Genomic DNA, 20,244 nt, shown 5'->3' on the forward strand with positions numbered 1-20,244 from the left:
TTTTTTTTTTTTTTTTTTTTTTTTTTTTTTTTTTTTTTTTTTTTTTTTTTTTTTTTTTTTTTTTTTTTTTTTTTTTTTTTTTTTTTTTTTTTTTTTTTTTTTTTTTTTTTTTTTTTTTTTTTTTTTTTTTTTTTTTTTTTTTTTTTTTTTTTTTTTTTTTTTTTTTTTTTTTTTTTTTTTTTTTTTTTTTTTTTTTTTTTTTTTTTTTTTTTTTTTTTTTTTTTTTTTTTTTTTTTTTTTTTTTTTTTTTTTTTTTTTTTTTTTTTTTTTTTTTTTTTTTTTTTTTTTTTTTTTTTTTTTTTTTTTTTTTTTTTTTTTTTTTTTTTTTTTTTTTTTTTTTTTTTTTTTTTTTTTTTTTTTTTTTTTTTTTTTTTTTTTTTTTTTTTTTTTTTTTTTTTTTTTTTTTTTTTTTTTTTTTTTTTTTTTTTTTTTTTTTTTTTTTTTTTTTTTTTTTTTTTTTTTTTTTTTTTTTTTTTTTTTTTTTTTTTTTTTTTTTTTTTTTTTTTTTTTTTTTTTTTTTTTTTTTTTTTTTTTTTTTTTTTTTTTTTTTTTTTTTTTTTTTTTTTTTTTTTTTTTTTTTTTTTTTTTTTTTTTTTTTTTTTTTTTTTTTTTTTTTTTTTTTTTTTTTTTTTTTTTTTTTTTTTTTTTTTTTTTTTTTTTTTTTTTTTTTTTTTTTTTTTTTTTTTTTTTTTTTTTTTTTTTTTTTTTTTGAGATTATTGAATATTATTTCAAATTCTGTAGAATTGAATGTGATATACAGTGCACTCCATGTTATGGAATGTTTGGGTTATGGAAGTCTACCCATACAGAAATTATAAAAGATGACCATAAAATTCATGATATGGGCCGTAAATTCATCCATATGGAAGTTTGGAACAAATATTAATTTTCAACACAGTGGACAACAGAAAATTCAGATAAAACTAGTTTTTTAAGAACTGACTATTTTTTAAAAATTCAGGTTACAAGAGCACAGCTCTCAGTTATGTAGCAGGATATGTAGCCGGCCATTGGCTATCCTGCATGCATGCATCAGTGATATAGGACGATGGCTTTTAGGTTTCAGATTGTGTATTGTATTCCAGTTACCTAAAATGTCGAAAGGGGCCATAATGTTCAAGTAGCACACCTAAAAGAACACAAAAATTGTACCTACTGGGTGTAAAGTGTGTTTTTATTACAGCTGTGGTCCAAAGAATTTCCAGTAGGACATATCTCTGCTTTTAATGTGGGAGTCAGCTGAAAAATGTTCATAACATTATGGAATTTCATTGTATGGACACATTTTCAAGACCATCCCACCTGTAACATGGGGCATGCTGTACATTTTGTTTGTTAAAGAATTAGACTAGACATATAGGCAAGTATTTCTGGGTGTATCTGTTAGCAGTGAAGTTTTATGTCATCTGGCAAAGTTTTCTTTCCCATCTTGTTAATAACACGTTTTTAGTGTTTCTAAAAATGTAGCATTTTAGAACAGATGATAGTAGGAAGATATTATCTTAAAGTAAAGGAGTAGAGTAATTATTTCTTTTTTTATTTTTATCGGCCATATTTTTATTTTAATTTAGCATGCTTAGAATATTATTTATTCGTAGTCACTTCAAAAATATTTTGTACTTCAGAGCGTCTAAATAGAGTTGGGAATTGCATAAAGGTGAAAGGTGTTTAAAGAGACAACTGGAATGTGTGCACTTCCAGTGTGACAAGGACTGCACTTTATACAGTTATAACCTTTGCTAATGCTGGTGTATATGTACTTTTGTTAAATGTGACTGATAGCTGCATATAACTGTAAAAGAAATATGATTGTTACTACATGCCAGACCATAAAAGTGTGGGTTTTGACTTGTAAAATACTACTACAGTCATGATCTCATGCTGTTTTTGCATCTGATTAAGTGAAAGGGATGGAAGGAGAAGAGAGATGTTACAATTAGACATTAATAAATATATGATGTAAGAGTAGCAAGTTTAGTTAGCATAATGGAACCCTTTTTAGTGCTTTTGTCTAAGCTTTAGTATTGTGTTCACAGAATGTGTGGTTAAGTGATATATAGTTATGAAGAAAGCAGTTTTCTGGGATTTGGCGCCGTGTATATGTGGTGTTAACCGACGTTTCGGAGGAACGTATCACCTGCTTTTAGTCTAGTCTGCTTTTACCAGTTCTCACGGTCTCTTCGTTTGCAGATTTCTTATATTTTTTCTTCTACCCTGAAGATGGAGGCGATACGTTCCTCCGAAACGTCGGTTAACACCACATATACACGGTGCCAAATCCCAGAAAACTGCTTTCTTCATAGTCACCGCCGTGAAAGCCTCAAATCTTACATAGATGTATAGTTAATTCAGGAGGAAGTTATCTCGTACTGTCTTATTTTGAGATTGAAAATTTATTTGACCCAACCATATATTGAAGTATTTATCCTAGATACTGCTATTGGTTGTATAGAGCACACAATTACAAATGAAATTGCAGTGTCTAATGATGCGAACAGTCTGGAATTGGCTGTCAGAGTAAGAAAGAGGGAGTATTGAAGCTAGTAACTACTTACTACTCATACATTCTTATGGTGATTCAGCTGTTAGTAATGATTTATGATAATTTAAGTTTACAAAAAACTAAAAATATTTTCTTAAAAGGTAGGTTTGAAATTCAAAGGTTGCTAACCCAGTTGCAGTCTTCAGATAACTTTGAAACTCAGTTGTAGTGGTTAGTATGAAGCCCCATGTCTTAAGATGCAGTTCATTACAAATTTTTAATGCTGTTTATGATTATGGCAGTTCAGGAATCTGGATAATTCTTATATTTTTGTATTTCTTAAATTGTGTGTTTCGTGTGGCAGATGTATTTTCATAATAATGTAATCAAATTATTTTCAAAATATGATATAACATGCTGTATTTCTGCATTCCTTATCAGATTTCTGGGTTACCATGTCACAAAGAGAGCCTGAACACCATTTGTTCTGAATGTATTTTCATTTGTAATTGAATTCTTTTTGTATATCTGAAGGGGGAGTTTGAGTTATATAGAGTAGTTGGAATGTAAGAAACTATTCTGTAGTGCATATTTACTCATCGTAGTATAGCTTTAATATTGTACAGTTTTTTAATTTTATTTTCTAAGCATAAAATTGTCTGCCTGTTGTGTATATAAATAAATACATTGTAGATCTCCTAGAACTGAAGTAAAGTATTGAAGTTTTATACTACATGTTGTTTCTTATTTCACTAATAGTAAAAGACGGTAGTTAGTTGAAAATAGGAAAGTATAATTGCGTAAAACTGCTCAGTCTTTGTGTACGAGCTCAAACAAACATTAAGTAAATATGTACGTAAGTTTCAGATTTGAATGACATGTGCATTATAAATTTATTATTATATAATATGAGACTGCTTTGACACAGGTAATTATTGGTATGGGTGTTTAATTTCAGTAACTATTCATATTTTAACACTTGAGGACATTTGCGCAGTAATGTGTCCTTGTATGCATGTTATTCATGTAATTACCTCTATATGTGCATGCAGTGTTATGGGCCATCCACAAAACCATACATTCCGCAGCATGCATAGTGTCATAAGTTTTCCATTCCTTATCACTGCTATAAACTTCATACTGAATTTTGTCAAATATTCTTCACTCAAGGTTAAGTCCACACATAGATGAAATTATTGGGGATCATCAGTGTGGGTTTTGACGTAACAGATAAACTACTGATCAGATTGTTTGCATTCATCAGATACTGGAGGAGAAATGGGAGTACAGTAAGAGAGTACATCAGCTATTTGTAGACTTCAAGAAAGCCTATGATTCACTTAGGAGGGAAGTATTGTACAATATCCTGATAGAGTTGACATTACCCATGAAACAAGTTAGGCTGATTAAAACGTGTTTAAAGGAAACATATAGTAAAGTCCGTATAGGTAAACATTTGTCTGATAATTTACCTATCCAGAATGGTCTAAAACAAGGAGATGCTTTATTGCCACTCCTTTTCAACTTTGCCTTAGAATATGCAATTAGGAAGGTCAAGGGAAACCAGGTGTGACTGAAACTAAACAGGACACATCAGCTGTTGGTCTACGCTGATGATGTGAATCTACTGGGTGATAATGTAGATACCATAAAGAAAAACACAAACTTTAATTGATGCAAGTAAAGAGGTTGGTCTAGAAGTAAGCACAGAGAAAATTAAGTGTATGTTACTGTCTCGTCACCAAAATTCAGGGCAAAATCATGACATAAAGACAGGAAACAGATGTTTAGAAAATGTGGCACAGTTCAGATATTTGAGAACAATGATAGCAGATCGAAACCTGATTCAGGAGGAAATTAAGAGACGATTGAATTCGGGTAATGCTTGCTACCATTCAGTCAAGAAGCTTATGCCCTCTCGTCTACTGTCTAAAAACGTAAATATTAAAATATACAGAACCATAATTTTGCCTGTGGTTCTGTATGGGTGTGAAACTTGGTCTCTGATATTAAGGGAGGAACATAGGCTGAGGGTGTTAGAGAACAGGGTATTGAGAAGAATATTTGGACTAAACTGCATAATGAGGATCTTCATAACTTGTCCTCTTCTCTAAGTATAATTAGAATGTTCAAGTCAAAGACGATGAGTTGGGCAGGGCATGTAGCACGAATGGGGAGAAGTGGAATGCATATAGGATATTGGTGGGAAAGCCAGATGGAAAGAGACCATTGGGAAGACCAAGGCGTAGGTGTGTGGACTATATTAAAATGGATCTTAGAACGATAGAATGGGATGGTTTGGATTGGATTGATCTGGCTCAGAATAGGGGCCAGTGGAGGGCTGTTGTGAACACGGCAATGAAACTTCGGGTTCCATAAAATGCTGGGAAGTTCTTGAGTAGCTGCACAATTGGCAGCTTCTCAAGAAGGTCTCAACTCAAAGAGTGAGTGATGAACTCTTTGTAAAGGTAGAAATGGTAAAGTTGTCCCTGTGCTTAACTAATTAAACACTATACCATGAAGGTGTATGGAGGATTGGATGTGTAGATCCACATTTTGTTGACCTCTGCACTAGTTGGAGGTGAGTGGTTAGATTCACACCCCTGTCGCTTTATGTTTGGGGAAGAAGCCCACAGTACCCATTGGATAGGAGGCTGGGTGGACACCAGAGCCAGTCTGGTCAACTTGGAGGAGAGAAAATTCTTGCCCCCACCCGGACTTGAACTTGGACCCCTCGGGTGTCCAGTCCGTAGCCAGTCGCTATACCGATTGCGCTGTCCAGGCTCCTCACATCCAGCCCATAGCCAATTGCTATACTGATTGCACTATCCCAGCTCCTTATGAACTCTTTGTACTACAGTATTTTCCATGTAGATGGCATGTAAGAGCCTTGAAAAATTACGGTTTAATTACCATGGGATATTTTGTATTGTTTATGTGGAAAGAAATTAATTTCTTGCAGATGGTTACTGCAGTCTTGATGCAAATAATAGTGATTATAGTATTAGTCAGGATTTAGTAGTGATGACATGGATGCCATTAAATAAGTAATAGCAAAACAATGGTACAAAATAATGCATATTTATTAATGCACAAGTTCAATTAGAGAACTTCAATATAGTCTTCGTCACCATGTCCTCCACTCATTGCCACATCTCTGGAAGATATAATAGTTCACTGGTGGCATAGGTAATCTTGAGCTGTCCTACAGACTGCTCTGCAGGATGTTGAATACCATCTTGTGACCAGAATCTTTGTCTTCATGGTGATTCTTCTAAAAGAGGTCATAATCATACAGACATATGTTAGGAGAGTATGGAGGAAGGTTCAGCACCTCCCAGTTCCAGCACTACAATTGACCTTGGTTGATCTGCACCATGTGACATGGGCCCTTACCATACAGCAAGATTGGCTAGAGGCCAGTAACTGTGGACATTTCTGATGAGTGCTGGTCTTAAAAGGAATTCAAGAAAATCGGCATAGAACTTTGAATTCAGCATCTGTCTCTGTGAAACTGTGTGACATACACTAGCACACTTACAATATATGTTACATGAAGTGTTGCTTTGAGTTGTACCTGTTCATTTTAGAACTTCTTGGGACATAAGGAATATTAATGCTGCCAGTTTATACAGACATGCTCATGTTTTCTCCAAGGCAATGTGTTCTGTCTAAAAATGCATCACCTTCAATTATGTACTGCTCAAGATGGACACGTCCTATCTCCAAGCCCACACCTGAATGGACAACTAGTGCAGGACCCATCTTATTGCAGCATTCCTTATCCTCCATTTATCATGGAGGATGCATACTAACTTTAGGCCACTAATGCCTGCCATGTCTGGCAAGTTTCTGGTGTGCGAAATGCCCGTCATTTGCCAGCAGTTCCTGCTGCTGATACAGGGCACCCAGTACATGATTTGTTTTTATGTTCTCTGCTGTTTTTAAAAGCCTGCACCCAATATGCCATGATACAGTAAGGGAGAACATCATCTTCACATGCCTGATGAAATGCTCCATGGCATTGATATGCAATTTTACCCTGCACCACTTGAACCTTATAAAAGAGACTCATCCCTGTTTGGAATATATTTCATAAGGTGCTGTGTAACAGCATTGCTTCACTGTTTTGCTGTAGCTGTCTGAACAATTTCTACACCTGAAGCAGCACTCTAGCAGTGCATGCACCAAACCTGGTGGATCACATGGGCTGTGTTTATCTGCTCCAAGAATCAACATCATTTCATCACTGGCAGTGCTGCCACTACTTATTATTCTGTTTACCAAAGGCCCAGTGGAGGACATTTGCTGTTACAGAGGTGGTCCCAGAAACACTGGTAATTTTTAACGAACTGATGTGGCTCATAGCCCTACAATATTTTATCAACTTTAGCCACTGTGGAAGCTTCAAATCATACATTAGCAATATCTTCAGTTTTAAATTTCATCTTCAGTTCATTATAGAAACATGATTACTGTTGTGTGATCGAAGTAGGATGTATACCTTTTCAGCAGAAGATTTAGGTCTCTGCATACATAGATACATATGTTCATTCATTCATTCATTTGAAGTTAGTCAGAAGCGACTGCAATATGTGGAATAAGTTATAAGATTACATGGTAGTTCTGCTGTCTATTCATTATATCGTCTGTTCCTTCAACTGTTCTGCTTTATCACCTTCATGTGAACTTTCACTACCACTGAAGTCTATTTAAATGTATGTATTTCTTTTCAAGGGTCCTTTGATTTCGAATTTTTACTTCAGATACTTCACCTGTGATGGTATGTTTAGTGGAAATTGGTGGCCCTTCTAATGACCCAAGAGTCTTGTTCAAGGAAGAAACATTGTTGGTCTGCTCGATTTTGCAGGTGTTCACCCTTCAATTTCATTTATGTCTTGTTCTGAGCATGAAGAGAGACATCATTTCCAAAACTTTCAGGCAGATTTGCTCTAGTTTTCATACCTTTATCACAGACCCTCTGACCTTTATGGATACTATGAGCTTTTCTTATCATCCAATCACACACGGGCCTAAGGTTTTTCTTGGAAGTTGTAATGTTACTGACAGGCAAGGGATTACAACACTTTTGGAACATTTTAAGCTCTTTGATACTTGTAGCACTTGCAGCTTTCTAAATTTGGTAGAAATAAAAATTCTTTTGCACTTGACCACACCACTACAGAATTTACCAGGCAAGGAAATAGAACTTAACTGTGCTGGCATATATGAACTGAAAGTCTGGTGGGTCATGATGCCCTACAGTATAACTCTACAGGTCACAGATAACTCATCATGCCTAATCAGATCACTGACATGCAGAAAATCTTGAAAGATATATTGAAATTGTTACTAAATGTTGTGGGAAAACTTGCATAAGCCTGACCATTTTTTCATATACTAAGGTCAGAAATGAAGGTCACAACAAGTGCCCTAAAACCTTGTGAATGACATACCAAATGAAATACCCACTTATGAGCTTTCAGTTAATACACGAATGAGCCCACTGTCTTAATCAGGATCAGAGTTTTGGTGAATTAGACTCAGGAAAATATAAGAATAACCTAAAATTTCAAAACGCTGTATCTGAATTAATGCACACAGGATGATAAAACCTCGTATATGCCATTTCCTAAGGAGACCCAACATGCTTGTAAATTTATTACGGTCAGAGATGGTCATGATAATTTTGCCCGTAAATTGTGTTGATTTAACACGAGATGACTTTTGTTGCTTTGAGAGTCAAATTATACATATAAATGCATCTTTTGGCACAGCTACAGTGTTACAGGAATTTTAGTTTTAATTCTCTTGATACGGTAATCGGTTTATTGATTGAAATGAAAGTATAAAGCCTTTGATAAACTTAATTCAAGAATATGATTTCATTGTAACAGAATTTGAATCCTTGAATTATTTAGAAGACAGTAGATGGAACAAGTCTGTGATGTACATTACAGGAGGAATGGAAAGGAGTCAAGTATAATATTAATACCTAAACTGTTCATGGAATCTGTAGTTACATAATTGTGTGTGACTAAATTAATTTTCTTATAAAATATAACATCCCAACCCAAACACACATAGAAAACCTACTGGTTCCCTAATCGGAGATTGTCTCTCTTGTCGTCAGGTTATGTGGCAGGAGACGAGTTTCGTTGCGAGCCGTGTGGGAAAAATCTGACCTCTCTTCAGAGGTTACGTCGCCACATTCAGAATGTTCATACCCATCCAACTAAGACTCCTGTGTGCAACATTTGTAACAAGGTGTATAGCACGCTGAACAGTCTACGAAATCACAAGAGTATTTACCACAGAGCTAGTAAATATCAGAGAACTGATGCAACACTGAGCTCATTGGATTTGGAAAGAAAAAGTCAGTAAACCAAACATGTGAAGTTTCAGATGAAACTAGCAAAGAATGTTCTAATTGTGACAAAATGGGAAGATCCGATATGTGAGTTATCCTTCCTTTTTTCATATGGTATCATTGGATAGTCAGCATTTTTGAAGATGGCAGCACCATTGCAGTCCTTCACAAAGAAGAGGCAGTCGTGGTATAAACTATGGAGATACTTAGGTGTTGCAACAATAGACATTGCAGGCAAATTGAAAGACTCAAGAGATATTTTGAATGCCAGTGGTTTCTCTCTTTCTGGACACGATGATTGGGCTGTGATGCAGGATATCAGTTTTACATTTGTAACATGTCATATTCGAGAGTATGACCAAGATTTTGAATGTAACAATCTCAGCAGCTCACTGTATTTACATTATAAACAGGGGTTCCACATAGCATTGCTTTTAAGCAGTCAACTCCAATGTTGAAACAGTGAAAAGGTGCTTTCTTTGTCTTATTGGAACTGTATGTACAAGAGAAGAAGATGACTTCTAGGGAGCATGCAGTGACATATGGATGTAGCATGAGTAATACAGTGATGCAACCAGAAAGAAGGAAATTAATGAATTAGGTATATTTTGTGTTATCTTGTGTACTGATATTAACTTTTTCCTTTTCCTGTCCATTTTCATATGACGTGTCAATGTAATGCTTACCAAACCCCACTGAACATTGCTGTTAACTGGTAGCTCTCCTGCTTTGTATTCTGAGGCCCTTGGAAAGACCATCTACCATGGCTAAGGTTGTCATTAATTGCCTCAGCCCCTCAGTTGGAATGCATGGGTAGTAGTACCTTAAATTAGGTGAGATGAAACAGATATTCACTTAACATGCAGAGCAGTCCCAAAAAGTGTATACACACTTCAGTAGAGGTTATCTATAGACATAACCACAAAGTCGAACACAAATGTAATGTACAGTGTGTAGTGTGACATTCTCTTACATGAATGCCAGAGCCACCATATCAAATGGCAGGACAGTCAAAGAAAATGGGAGCGGAATGGTGTGTATCCTTTTTCTTTTACCATCAGTGTTTTGGTGGTCAAGTAGTCTGTGAATCAAAATATATGCTGGGAACTGTACCTTGATGCCAACTGCCTCTGTGGTCTAGTGGTCAGAGTTCCTGGCTACAGATCCAGAGGTCCGGGTTCGATTCCCGGCACTACCAGATATTCTGAGAGGTAGTGGGTTTGGAATGGGGACCACTCAGCCTCATGAGAATAACTGAGGAGCTATTTCAAGGAAATAGTGGCTCTGGCCTAGAAAACCGAAATTAATGGCCATGGGGATTCGTTGTGCTGACCACGCGACACCCTCTACCCACTAAAGTTGGCACTAACTTCGCCGACAAGTGGCAGTCGCTCGGTCAGTATAGTTTGCTAACGGACTGCAGGCCACGGAGTTTCTTTTGTTTTTGTATCTTGATGCCAGTGCTGGCTCTGCAGTTTTAAAATTTGGTACACAAAACTGTTGTATTTGTAGGCACATTATGTATCTAGGAGAATGACATGAAACACATGAATATATTATTCTGGAAGAAAATTTCAGAAGTTACTAGTAATATGCTTGTTAAGTTCTGTGTATCTGAGTATTCACAGTGTATGTATTTTTTATTGAAATATTGGAGGGTAACTTCAGTTTATGCACTGCCATTTTTACGTTCACATTTTGAACTTTTTATTCTGCTTCATCGTCCAATTTTAACAGACTCTCATCTAAATGTGAAATAATCTCCTTGGGAACATATACAGTGATCCCATAAATTTTTCCCCGCTTCAGAAGCAACATGGAAGTCATTTTCCTTAATGCTGTCAAGTACCTCTTGCAATTCCCTTTGGATGTCACACACTGTTTCAAAACATTGATCATTCAGTTTCATTTTCAATATGAAAAAAGAAAAAGCGAAATAACAGAGGGCTAAGCCTGGAGAGTAGGGAGGATGGGGAATAATAACCATGTTGTTGTTAGTAACAAACTCTGTGGTTTTCAGGGACATGTGGGCGGGTGCATTTTCATGATGAAGGAGCCAGTTCTGGTTGCACCAAAGTTCCAGTTTTTTCGTTGCACATTTTCTCTCAAGTGCCTCATAACGTCACAGTAAAAGTTAAGAGTTTATGGTAGTGTTATGAGGAACAAATTCTGACAAACAATCCTCTTCACATAAAAAAAAATGAGAGTTCTGTTTGTAGAACTCCGAACCTGCTGCGTCTTTTTTTGCTCTCGGTGATTGTGGGCTTTTCCACTGTGACGATTGTTGCTTTGTTTCTGGATCATAACTGTAAATCCAACTTCCTTCACCCGTTACGATCCTAGAGATAAACGTATCCTTATTAGCCTTCTCTCCTAGCTCAAGACACATGTTTACATGCTTCTGCTTTTGATCATTTGTCAAGAGTCAGGGAACAAACTTCATGGCAATGCAGTGCATGTTCAAATATTCTGTAAAATTTCCTGGCAAACTCCATAACTGATTCCAGTGGCATCTGTGAGCTCGTGAATTATTCGGTAATGGTGTTCGTGGGTGAATTCTCGAATTTTTTCAACATTTTCTGTTGTTTTGCTTGTGCTTGGTTGCCCACAATATTAGTCATCTTCAACTGACACTCGACGCGCCTTGAAACGTGAATGCCATTAAAAAATTACTGTCTGGCTTAAAGAATGTTCTCCAAAAGCCTCACGAAGCATTTCAGATATTCTGGTAGGGGATTTACCAAGCTTCACACAAAACTTGATGCAGACATTGCTCAATTTTGCCATCCATCAAAGAGAAAACGAAACATGAAGTCGAAAAAGCACTCATATAAAAACAATGCATGTTCACAGGGTGGTGTCACAGGGCAGACAAATGCAATAAGCTTGCAGAAATGTGACCTTGGCCTCCTCTCTCATCTTCCATGTGTATTATTTTACAGTAAATTTTTGCCCATATTTTTTTAAAGAGCCCACACAGTGGCATTGTGGCCAACAAGTTGTGGTAGAAAGTAGACAGTTAATTTAGGTGGATGGGTTGTGAAGCTGATATCTTACCTCCAACTAGTGCCAACATTAAGAATGCATGGCAGTTTACTCCCATTCCTTTAATGATATAATGCTTAAGTAGGAACAACTTTATGTTTTGCTTTTACCATGTGTCACAATATAATTATTTCATGGTAAAGTGGTTAAAGTTGGGCTTGATGTTACAGTTCAGGGTGTGGATTTGTTGAGGCTTGCAAGCAGTTGTTTAAATTCTTATTAATTTTACTAGCATTTAGTAATACATATCATAGTAGATATACTCTTCCATTTCCTTGCCATAAATATATAACACTCATAATCTCATAAAGTTGTGTAAGATTGAATGATTTTCCACTTTATTGGAATGGCACTTCTACAGGGAGAGATATAAGGTAAATTGAGAGCAGGTGGAACTGAGGTTACACAACACATACTGTAATATAGTAAAAATAACAAGTCGTCATTATCTGAGGTCTCTTGGATCGAACAGGTCGGAATGAGAGGAACAATTTGGTTCATATTTGGGAGATGCTCTGTTTGAATCTTAGTACACAGGATATCTTGGATGGGTTTATCGTGGTTTTCATGAGTTCCTCCAGGTAAATTCCAGGAAAGTACCTCAGGTCATGAGTGTTTCCTTCCATATCCTTTCCAATTCATCATTCATCTAGCATATTACTCTTTGATGCTGTATAGTCTAGCTACTGTCAGCATTTTAAAATAACCCACACAAAGGAGGCTCCCATGAAAGCATTTTTTAAAATTTTTATTTTCCACAATTTTGTACCATGTAATCTGCTAGATTGTTGTTAATGTTTCAGAGGAACTTGCCACCTTCATGTTGAAGGTATAAAATGGCAGCAGTGCATTCCTCAGAAATGCCAGTAAAGATCTGCTAGGCTACACAGTAAATCGTCCCAGAAGACAGTAATATTCATTATCGTTATTATTGCCGTAACTCAGTTCATGAGGTTTATATTTATACAGATGCTTTAGAAGTTACATTTTTGGATGTACATAGAAAATTCAATGTGTACGCATTTGTTCTGAAGGCCCACCGTTGCATGTACTGAAAGTCATGGCATATATTTGTCCATAAGGCTAAACCTGTGAAAGCACTAAAACAGTTACAGTACAGCTATCTTATTGTGGTCTAACATTTGGGTTCCTTTTTGTTGACATCTGAAGCTTAAAATTATAATTTAATGTATTGATTCTGTAATGGTTCACATTTGTAATTTTGAAAGTTCAGTAATGTTTTTGCAAAAAGGAAATATTTGCATTAAAATGGTGGTTGGTAGTGGTAGTAACTATCAGTTCCAGAACCTAATTGGGGTGCTGGGAAATGGTGGAAATCTGTATGTTGCACTTAGGGAAGATAGTGTTTGGTACATGTATAAAAGGTGGGAAAAGTTCTCTGCCTTGTGCACCTGAATACACAAGACACATGTATGAGATGATCATGAGCCAAGATGCAATGTATGGAGGTTTTTGGAAAGTATAGTTCTGTTATTCATCTTTCTGAACAGTGTTTATGAACTTTAATACTTTACTAGGTGTTTGTTTTAAAGGGAGGAAATGTATAGTAATAACGATTTTAATATTGTTTCTACAATTTAAATTGTCGTCTGATGATGAAACTGTTAATGTAATTCACTCATAATTTATTTATCCAAATATCATCTGTAATAAAATAATTTGATAGAATAGTAGTTGCATTTGAGCCTTTTGTCATAGTATTTGTAAGGAGTATTGTTGAACAGCATGTCTTGGATTGAATGGCTTGCAGATTTTTCCTAATAGTATATCCATTCTTGATCTGTATTTGTTGGAGTAGGGGATGAGTGATAAGCAGATTTACTCTTGCAAACATGTCTCTAAACATTGTTTCTAAAATCAAGTTCTGTATGTTGATGAATTTTTATTTTGCCAGTCAGTAACTTGGTGAGGTAATTATTTTGATTTAACATAATTTTTATAACTATTTTGATATATTATGGATAGATGTGTAAATAATTACTGGAACACGTTTAGGCTAATGCCTAAAGAACCATAAAGTTACAGTTTACTGAATGTTGTACTGCAACTGCATTATTTTCATGTGATTATTTTTTGCTGTTTCCATTCATCAAAATCTTGTTGAAAGTGGGGTTCATGAGCACAGTGGATGTCAGCTTTCCTGTCCACCATCATCAGCAATTTTAGGCCTGTTCCTTATATTTAATTTGTCCAGAACTGATGTTCACAACTTGTGAAGTTTTGTTTCAGGACTTTCAGCCATTATTAAAGGTGGTATTTCTTTAGGATAAATTTGTTACTGTATTTGTCTAAAACGTTCACTAGGGGGTTTCATACAGTATCTCTGCTACGAGCTCATTATATATCATTACCCCAGACAGGTAACATGAGATTTTGTCTCCTACCCCAAAGGCTTCGGCTCTTCATTAAATCTTGTCACCACTTCATCAACTTGTCATTTCCATTAAAATTTAGATGATCATCTTCTTCATTATTTTGTTTTCTTGAACACACTTTGCTTAATTTCTTCCTTTCCCCTTACATATGATGCACACAGGCATTTCTTTTACAGAATTTGCATCGGCAAGAATAGAGTCCTCTTCTTAAGCTGAAGAGAGAGGATTTTCAGATAGTTTAACATTGAATTTTGAAGTTCTTAAATACCGATACTCCTTTAAAATTTCTTTATTATACTTCTGAACTTCTGAATCTGTGACAGTCACAGAGATGTGTCTCAGACATCACACTGTATGGACTGCGGGCAGTGCCACAATGGAATGAAAATACAGTCCATCATTTCACACTGGTACTGGGACTGACATAGGGGAAACAACTTTCAATTGATATGTGCATTTGGACAATTACTGGGTTCATTGTGTGTCCGTGAACTTGGTAAGGCCATTCAAAGAGCCCTGACCATAGTGAGTCATTTCATGCCAAATCATAATGACTGATATAGCACACTGCTGACTCTCAGATAGAACTGAAATTAATCAAAATGATTTTTTTACTATGGACAGAAAGATATTAAAGTTATTATTGTAATTTAAAAAAAATAACTTTTGGATATAATGTAAAGTTTGAGGAAACTATATACTCATGTAATTAGTAAAATAATACTTGAATGAAGTTGATTTGTTTCATTCTGGTCCATCACACTAACAATATCATGAAAAGTTAAACAGTTCTGTGTAGTGTGACGGTCACTATAGACAGAACTGTTTAACTTTTCATGACTTGAATGCAGATTTGAACCACATCTAGAAACTCTGCCGCAAAACAGAAGAGTTAGGACCAATATAGTGATGTATGAATGAATGTATATGGGGTGGGCCTTGATATAGTGTTGTAAGTAAGGGTTGAGTCAATCTATCTCTTCTTCCTATTGACATAGTTTCCAAGTTGCTACTACTTTTGCAGCCCTCCTGACTTAAATTCACCAGAATTAAACCTCTTTGCTGTGGAGGCCATCGAGTTGTGTAATTCACCATCATTCGGAGAATGAAAGTTCTTCAGTCCTCATCTCATGCTCCTTACAACTCTGAAATGGGATGCTCCCCCCCCCCCAAATAATGTGTATCCCTCATCTTCCATAACTCTCCCTCCTCAACTACTATTATACTATTTTACCCATCTCTCTCTTGTACTGGGCCACAAGGCTTGAAATCTAATATGAATTAATAGACATTTCCTTGAACATACAGGCTAGTGAGCACTGCCCAGGATGTGGGTAGCTGACATACCAAGCCACTGGCCTGGTACTCCCACTCCCCCCACATGATTTCTCTGTTTCTTCAGAAGAGTTGCATATTTATATATATATATATATGCTAGAACTAGGTTATATGTTTATATGTGATTAATATGTTAACACTTTAAAGCCTGAAATTCATCTAAGTAATATTTAAGGAGTGAATGGAGAAGTTCATGGAGGTAGGCCTAGGGCCACTGGGGATGTAGTGCCAAGGAAAAAAATATATATATATTTAACAATTCAATTCAATTCAATTTTATTTCATCCATGAATCATTATACATGATATGGGACAAGTCAAATTTCATTTCATACCTTAAAAAATGAACTGTGTGCCCATTACAAGGAGCAGGTAGTTGATACTGTTTGGACAAATAATGACTTTATTTTGAGAACCACATGAAGCACACAAAATTACACCAAATTAACAAAGTGCAGAGTCTTTTAATGTTCAATCAGGTAGTACCTGCTGTAACTACAGTGCTGTAAAGGGAAGATTTTTCAGATTTTTTTCCTAATTTACAGTAATTTGTAAAATTGCTCCTGAGGTATTGTAAGTCTGAGGTTAAGATTCAACTTCTTGAACTGAGATATATTTTAATTAGTCATGATCATGATCTGTAAACAGATTTATGTTTGAAATATACTGTGATCTACCTAATCTGTAATTTTTCTTCTTTGCCTATTGAAATATAAAATTTGTGAGTTTTATGTATGTGGGTTTTCACTGAACATCCTTTAAACCTTTATCTCACATTATTTAACCTGAATGTATTATGTGTAATGTACCTATTAAGTACTCACAATTATTATTCCATATTTTTAATCTAAATTAGATTTTAAACTGTGATGATTTACAGGCAGTTAGGATGCAATGAATATGGACCCAGTGAATGAAATTTGTTGTTATTAACCATACTTCAGAGTATGTTGGAACTGTCACTCGTTATTTCAAAATCTGCAACAGTGAATGTAATTCATCCTTCAACACATCCCAGATGAGGCTTACCCAATCTAGCCTTTAAAACACATCATTTCAGCTATTATTATTGATACAGTGTGATTAGATGTTTTTTGTTTTATGCCTGAATATGTAGTTGTTTTCAGTTGACATAGAATTTTTTTTTCTTCACAACCCAGATCACCCCAAAATTCAGTAATGTTTCTTTCTGTAGTTTGCCTTCAGTTGTGAGCCTCATGTTTCATCAAACATTTCAGCACTTGGTCATAGTAGCTTTTCTTATACATAATTATGAGCTGGTTAACTTTGTTTTTGGTGTCAGTTTTGAGGTTCTCACAGCAGTGGTTACAAAGCGTTCCACCTTCTGGGATATATCACAGTTTCACCAGACTACAGGGTGTTATACCGCAGAAGATAGAACTCTTTGTTTTTGATGTACATGTCTCTTCGTATTACAGACAGCAGTACATTACTTGATATGATCCATGTACTGTAATTATCACTGATGCTGACATATTTAACTAATGCTAGAATGGCACAAGAAAGAGATTTGAACACTGATGACATCCCCTCACTGAGACTCAGTAGTAAAATGTAATGTATGCCTTGTGATCACTAATTGATTTCAGTATAAGGACCATATTTTTTCCTCTTTTTAACCTTTCATAAACACAAAACTATGGATCTTTTAATGACATCATTCCTATGCTTTGCCCAGTCATGTAGCATTGCTTATTAGCAGGGCCCGGATTTTGATGACATGTCATCTTTTTTTCCTTGTGTCTTATGCGATGCTCTTAAATATATAAATCTCGTATATGAGCTGCTGGTTACAGAAATGTAAATTTTATAGGCATTTTTTTTTATCATTTTTTGACATTTTTAGGTTTAGGGTAATTTTTTCATTTTTGGGGTAGTTTTTTGGTAAATTTTTGCACTTTTAATGGTATATCTTGTCATTTTTGGCCATTTTAGGGAATTTTTCTTCATATGTTTTCTGAAATGTGAATAACATGGAAGCGAAGTGTTCTTTCTTTTCTCTTTTTGATCATTTTTCTGGATTTTTTTGGTCATTTTTTTAATATTTTCAGGTCATCGAAATCCGGGCCGTGCATATTACATTTTTGGGTCATATTTTAGGTCATTTTTCTGGATTTCTTCGGTCATTTTATAGGTCATTTTTTAAATATTTTCAGGTCATCAAAATCTGGGCCCTGCTTATTAGATGGTATCTGATATTAATTATTTGTCTGATTTTACATGGAAGATGCTGTTGACAATGATATTTATGTTTCATGCAGTAACTTTCATTGAGTAGAGTCATATATTAAGTGTTTTATACCTTGATTGAGGGTTTGACATGTAATTGTTGGACCGGTTGGAACAAATACACCCACTTTACTCATGTGCAGCTTCAATTTGCACAGTCATAGGTTTGTATGTGTTAGTGTATGTATATGCGTTCACAGGTGTGATATTGCATGCACAGGTACTTCGCCCAGCACCTCTGGAATGTCTATATGAAATTTCTGACAATGAGGGAACTGAATTGTGTCCTTGTAATTTAGCTGCTTCCACCGTATTTCTCTGGTTCATTTCTTGAAAGGGGCAAAAGAAAAATACAGTGCAAGTAGCCAAGTTTCAGGAACAAAAATAGTGCAATCTTCTGGATTGTAGTTCAGAGAGAGCCCAGTGTTCTAGAGGAACATACTGCCTTCATTGTCTGGGTTGAAGCGTAAGCCAAGCCAGAAGGCTGCGCCAAAGCTCAAGCGGTTAGTTGCTGGCTTCCCACCGCGGTGACCTAGGTTCAGTCCCGGGCCTGGTCAAGTGGGATTTGTTGTGGACAAAGTGGTGCTGGGGCAGGTTTTCTCCGAGTACTTCGGTTTCCCCTGCCAATCTTCATTCCACCAATTGCTCCACAATCACCCCTCACCTATCATCTGGGGCCAGATTTGGCCACAGTACAAGGGACTTAGTCCCACCCCACTAGCAATAAAAAAAATGAGCCAAGCCAGAATACAGCAGAAGGAGGTGGTAAGCTGAGTTAACTGCATGGGAGAGATGACATGATATAGGCCAGTCCATGCCTGAAAGGAACTGAGAGAGCCAATGGAAGAGTGACCATTATAGAGTCACTGGGAACAAGGAAAGGGTACCTGGATTAGTCTGGGAAAAGGGCTGTCTGCCTGCTGAGTGAAGATAGAAATGGAGACAAGGTTTTTGTCTGTCAAGGGAAGAGGGTGGGTGAAGATGACAGAGGCAGGAGGCAGTGGAAAAAACCACAGAGGGTGAAAAAATAAACTATTGCAGAAACAGTCAAGGAAGACTAGGAGTATGGATGCTCTGAAAGGGCAGTGTGTATGATTCAAACCACTTGGAGAATTGTATCACCAAGAAGCTTGCTACCTGCTTATGTCAGTTTCTTGCTTGGCTGAATTTTCAATACTGAAGATGGTATCACCATGTTCCTCTGAAATGTCTGTCTTCAAGCTAGCTATGTTACAACCCAGAAGACTGCACTCCTCACAGTCACTGTCATGAGAATCTCAAATTCAGCAAGAACATAGTTCATTTCTGTCATCTTTAGAAGTAACAGCTGTTGGTCAAGACTTAAAGAAATCCTTTAATGATGAGCCTATCTCCCTCCCCCATCTCTAGATAACTTTGACAAACCTTTGTGACATACACATGTTGAGTCAGCATTGAGTGTTTTTGCTGAGTGCCAGGCTCACATTTTGAAATGTGAACTTGTTTAAATTACAGTTCTGTGCTATTACAGTGTTATTTCACTTTCAGATGACCAAAACTGGTAACTGTTGCCAAAGTTGACCGCTTAAGACTACGTATGTAGGAATGTAACCCCATTTTTGACACAAAGTATATGAGGAATTGTCTTCAATTTATACATTTCTTTGTTATACAGCATATTCTAGGAATGAAAGTGTCACTTAGGTAGGAGCATAATGGAGTCAGAATTCAGTTACATTGAATTTATTATAACCATCTTAGTTTTTATAAGAGACTGGGTGTTGTCATTTCGTTGTTGCTGCAGCTACCTGTTCAAGCAACAGATTTACACTATCTTATGGTGATAATTGAAGAGCAGCACCATTTCCATTCTGTCTGTAGTTATGCTAACTTTATTTGTTGACTCACTTAATGTCATTTTCAAGCTACCTTTAATTATTCTTTGAATAAGGACTGTGTGAGTGGGGAATGTGCTTTCATAGGAATGCATGCTGAACGATTATATTCAAGCTTTACAACATTAGGATCTGTAATAGTGTAGTTCAGTAACAAAGAGGACATGGTCCAACACATGTAACTTCTCTGTGAAGATGTATTGTAATAATATAACTCACAGTTTATACCCTGTCCCAAATCATGAAACTGTACAAACATCCAGCCAATTTTATGAAGAGTTGCATAGTATGTTTATTTTATTCAGCCACATTTGTTCATATATGCATGAAATGACCATTAAAATGAATTAAATTTGAGGACAAACAAAATTGTATTCAGATGCTTGTAACATTTTACCATTGAGAGAAAGATTTTGAGTTATTTGCATGTCTTCTCAGATACCAAGGCACTCTTTACCATAATGTCCCTTGCTTTTGATTTATTGACAG

At 35.6% G+C, this 20,244-nt stretch overlaps 1 protein-coding gene across 7 annotated transcripts in view; it reads left to right on the forward strand.

Annotated features, from left to right (window-relative positions):
- Positions 1-20,244, forward strand: part of LOC111873894 (broad-complex core protein) — a 108,084-nt gene that overhangs the window by 51,140 nt on the left and 36,700 nt on the right. The window contains exon 7 of one of the 7 annotated variants that reach the window (XM_023868956.2): positions 8,617-8,859. The exons of the other annotated variants lie outside the window; for them this stretch is intronic. Coding sequence (XP_023724724.1) covers positions 8,617-8,859 — 243 coding nt within the window. The remainder of the gene's footprint in view (positions 1-8,616; positions 8,860-20,244) is intronic. 7 annotated transcript variants of the gene reach the window in all.

Source organism: Cryptotermes secundus, unplaced genomic scaffold (genome assembly GCF_002891405.2).
Source record: "Cryptotermes secundus unplaced genomic scaffold, Csec_1.0 scaffold597, whole genome shotgun sequence".
Lineage (NCBI taxonomy): Eukaryota > Metazoa > Arthropoda > Insecta > Blattodea > Kalotermitidae > Cryptotermes > Cryptotermes secundus.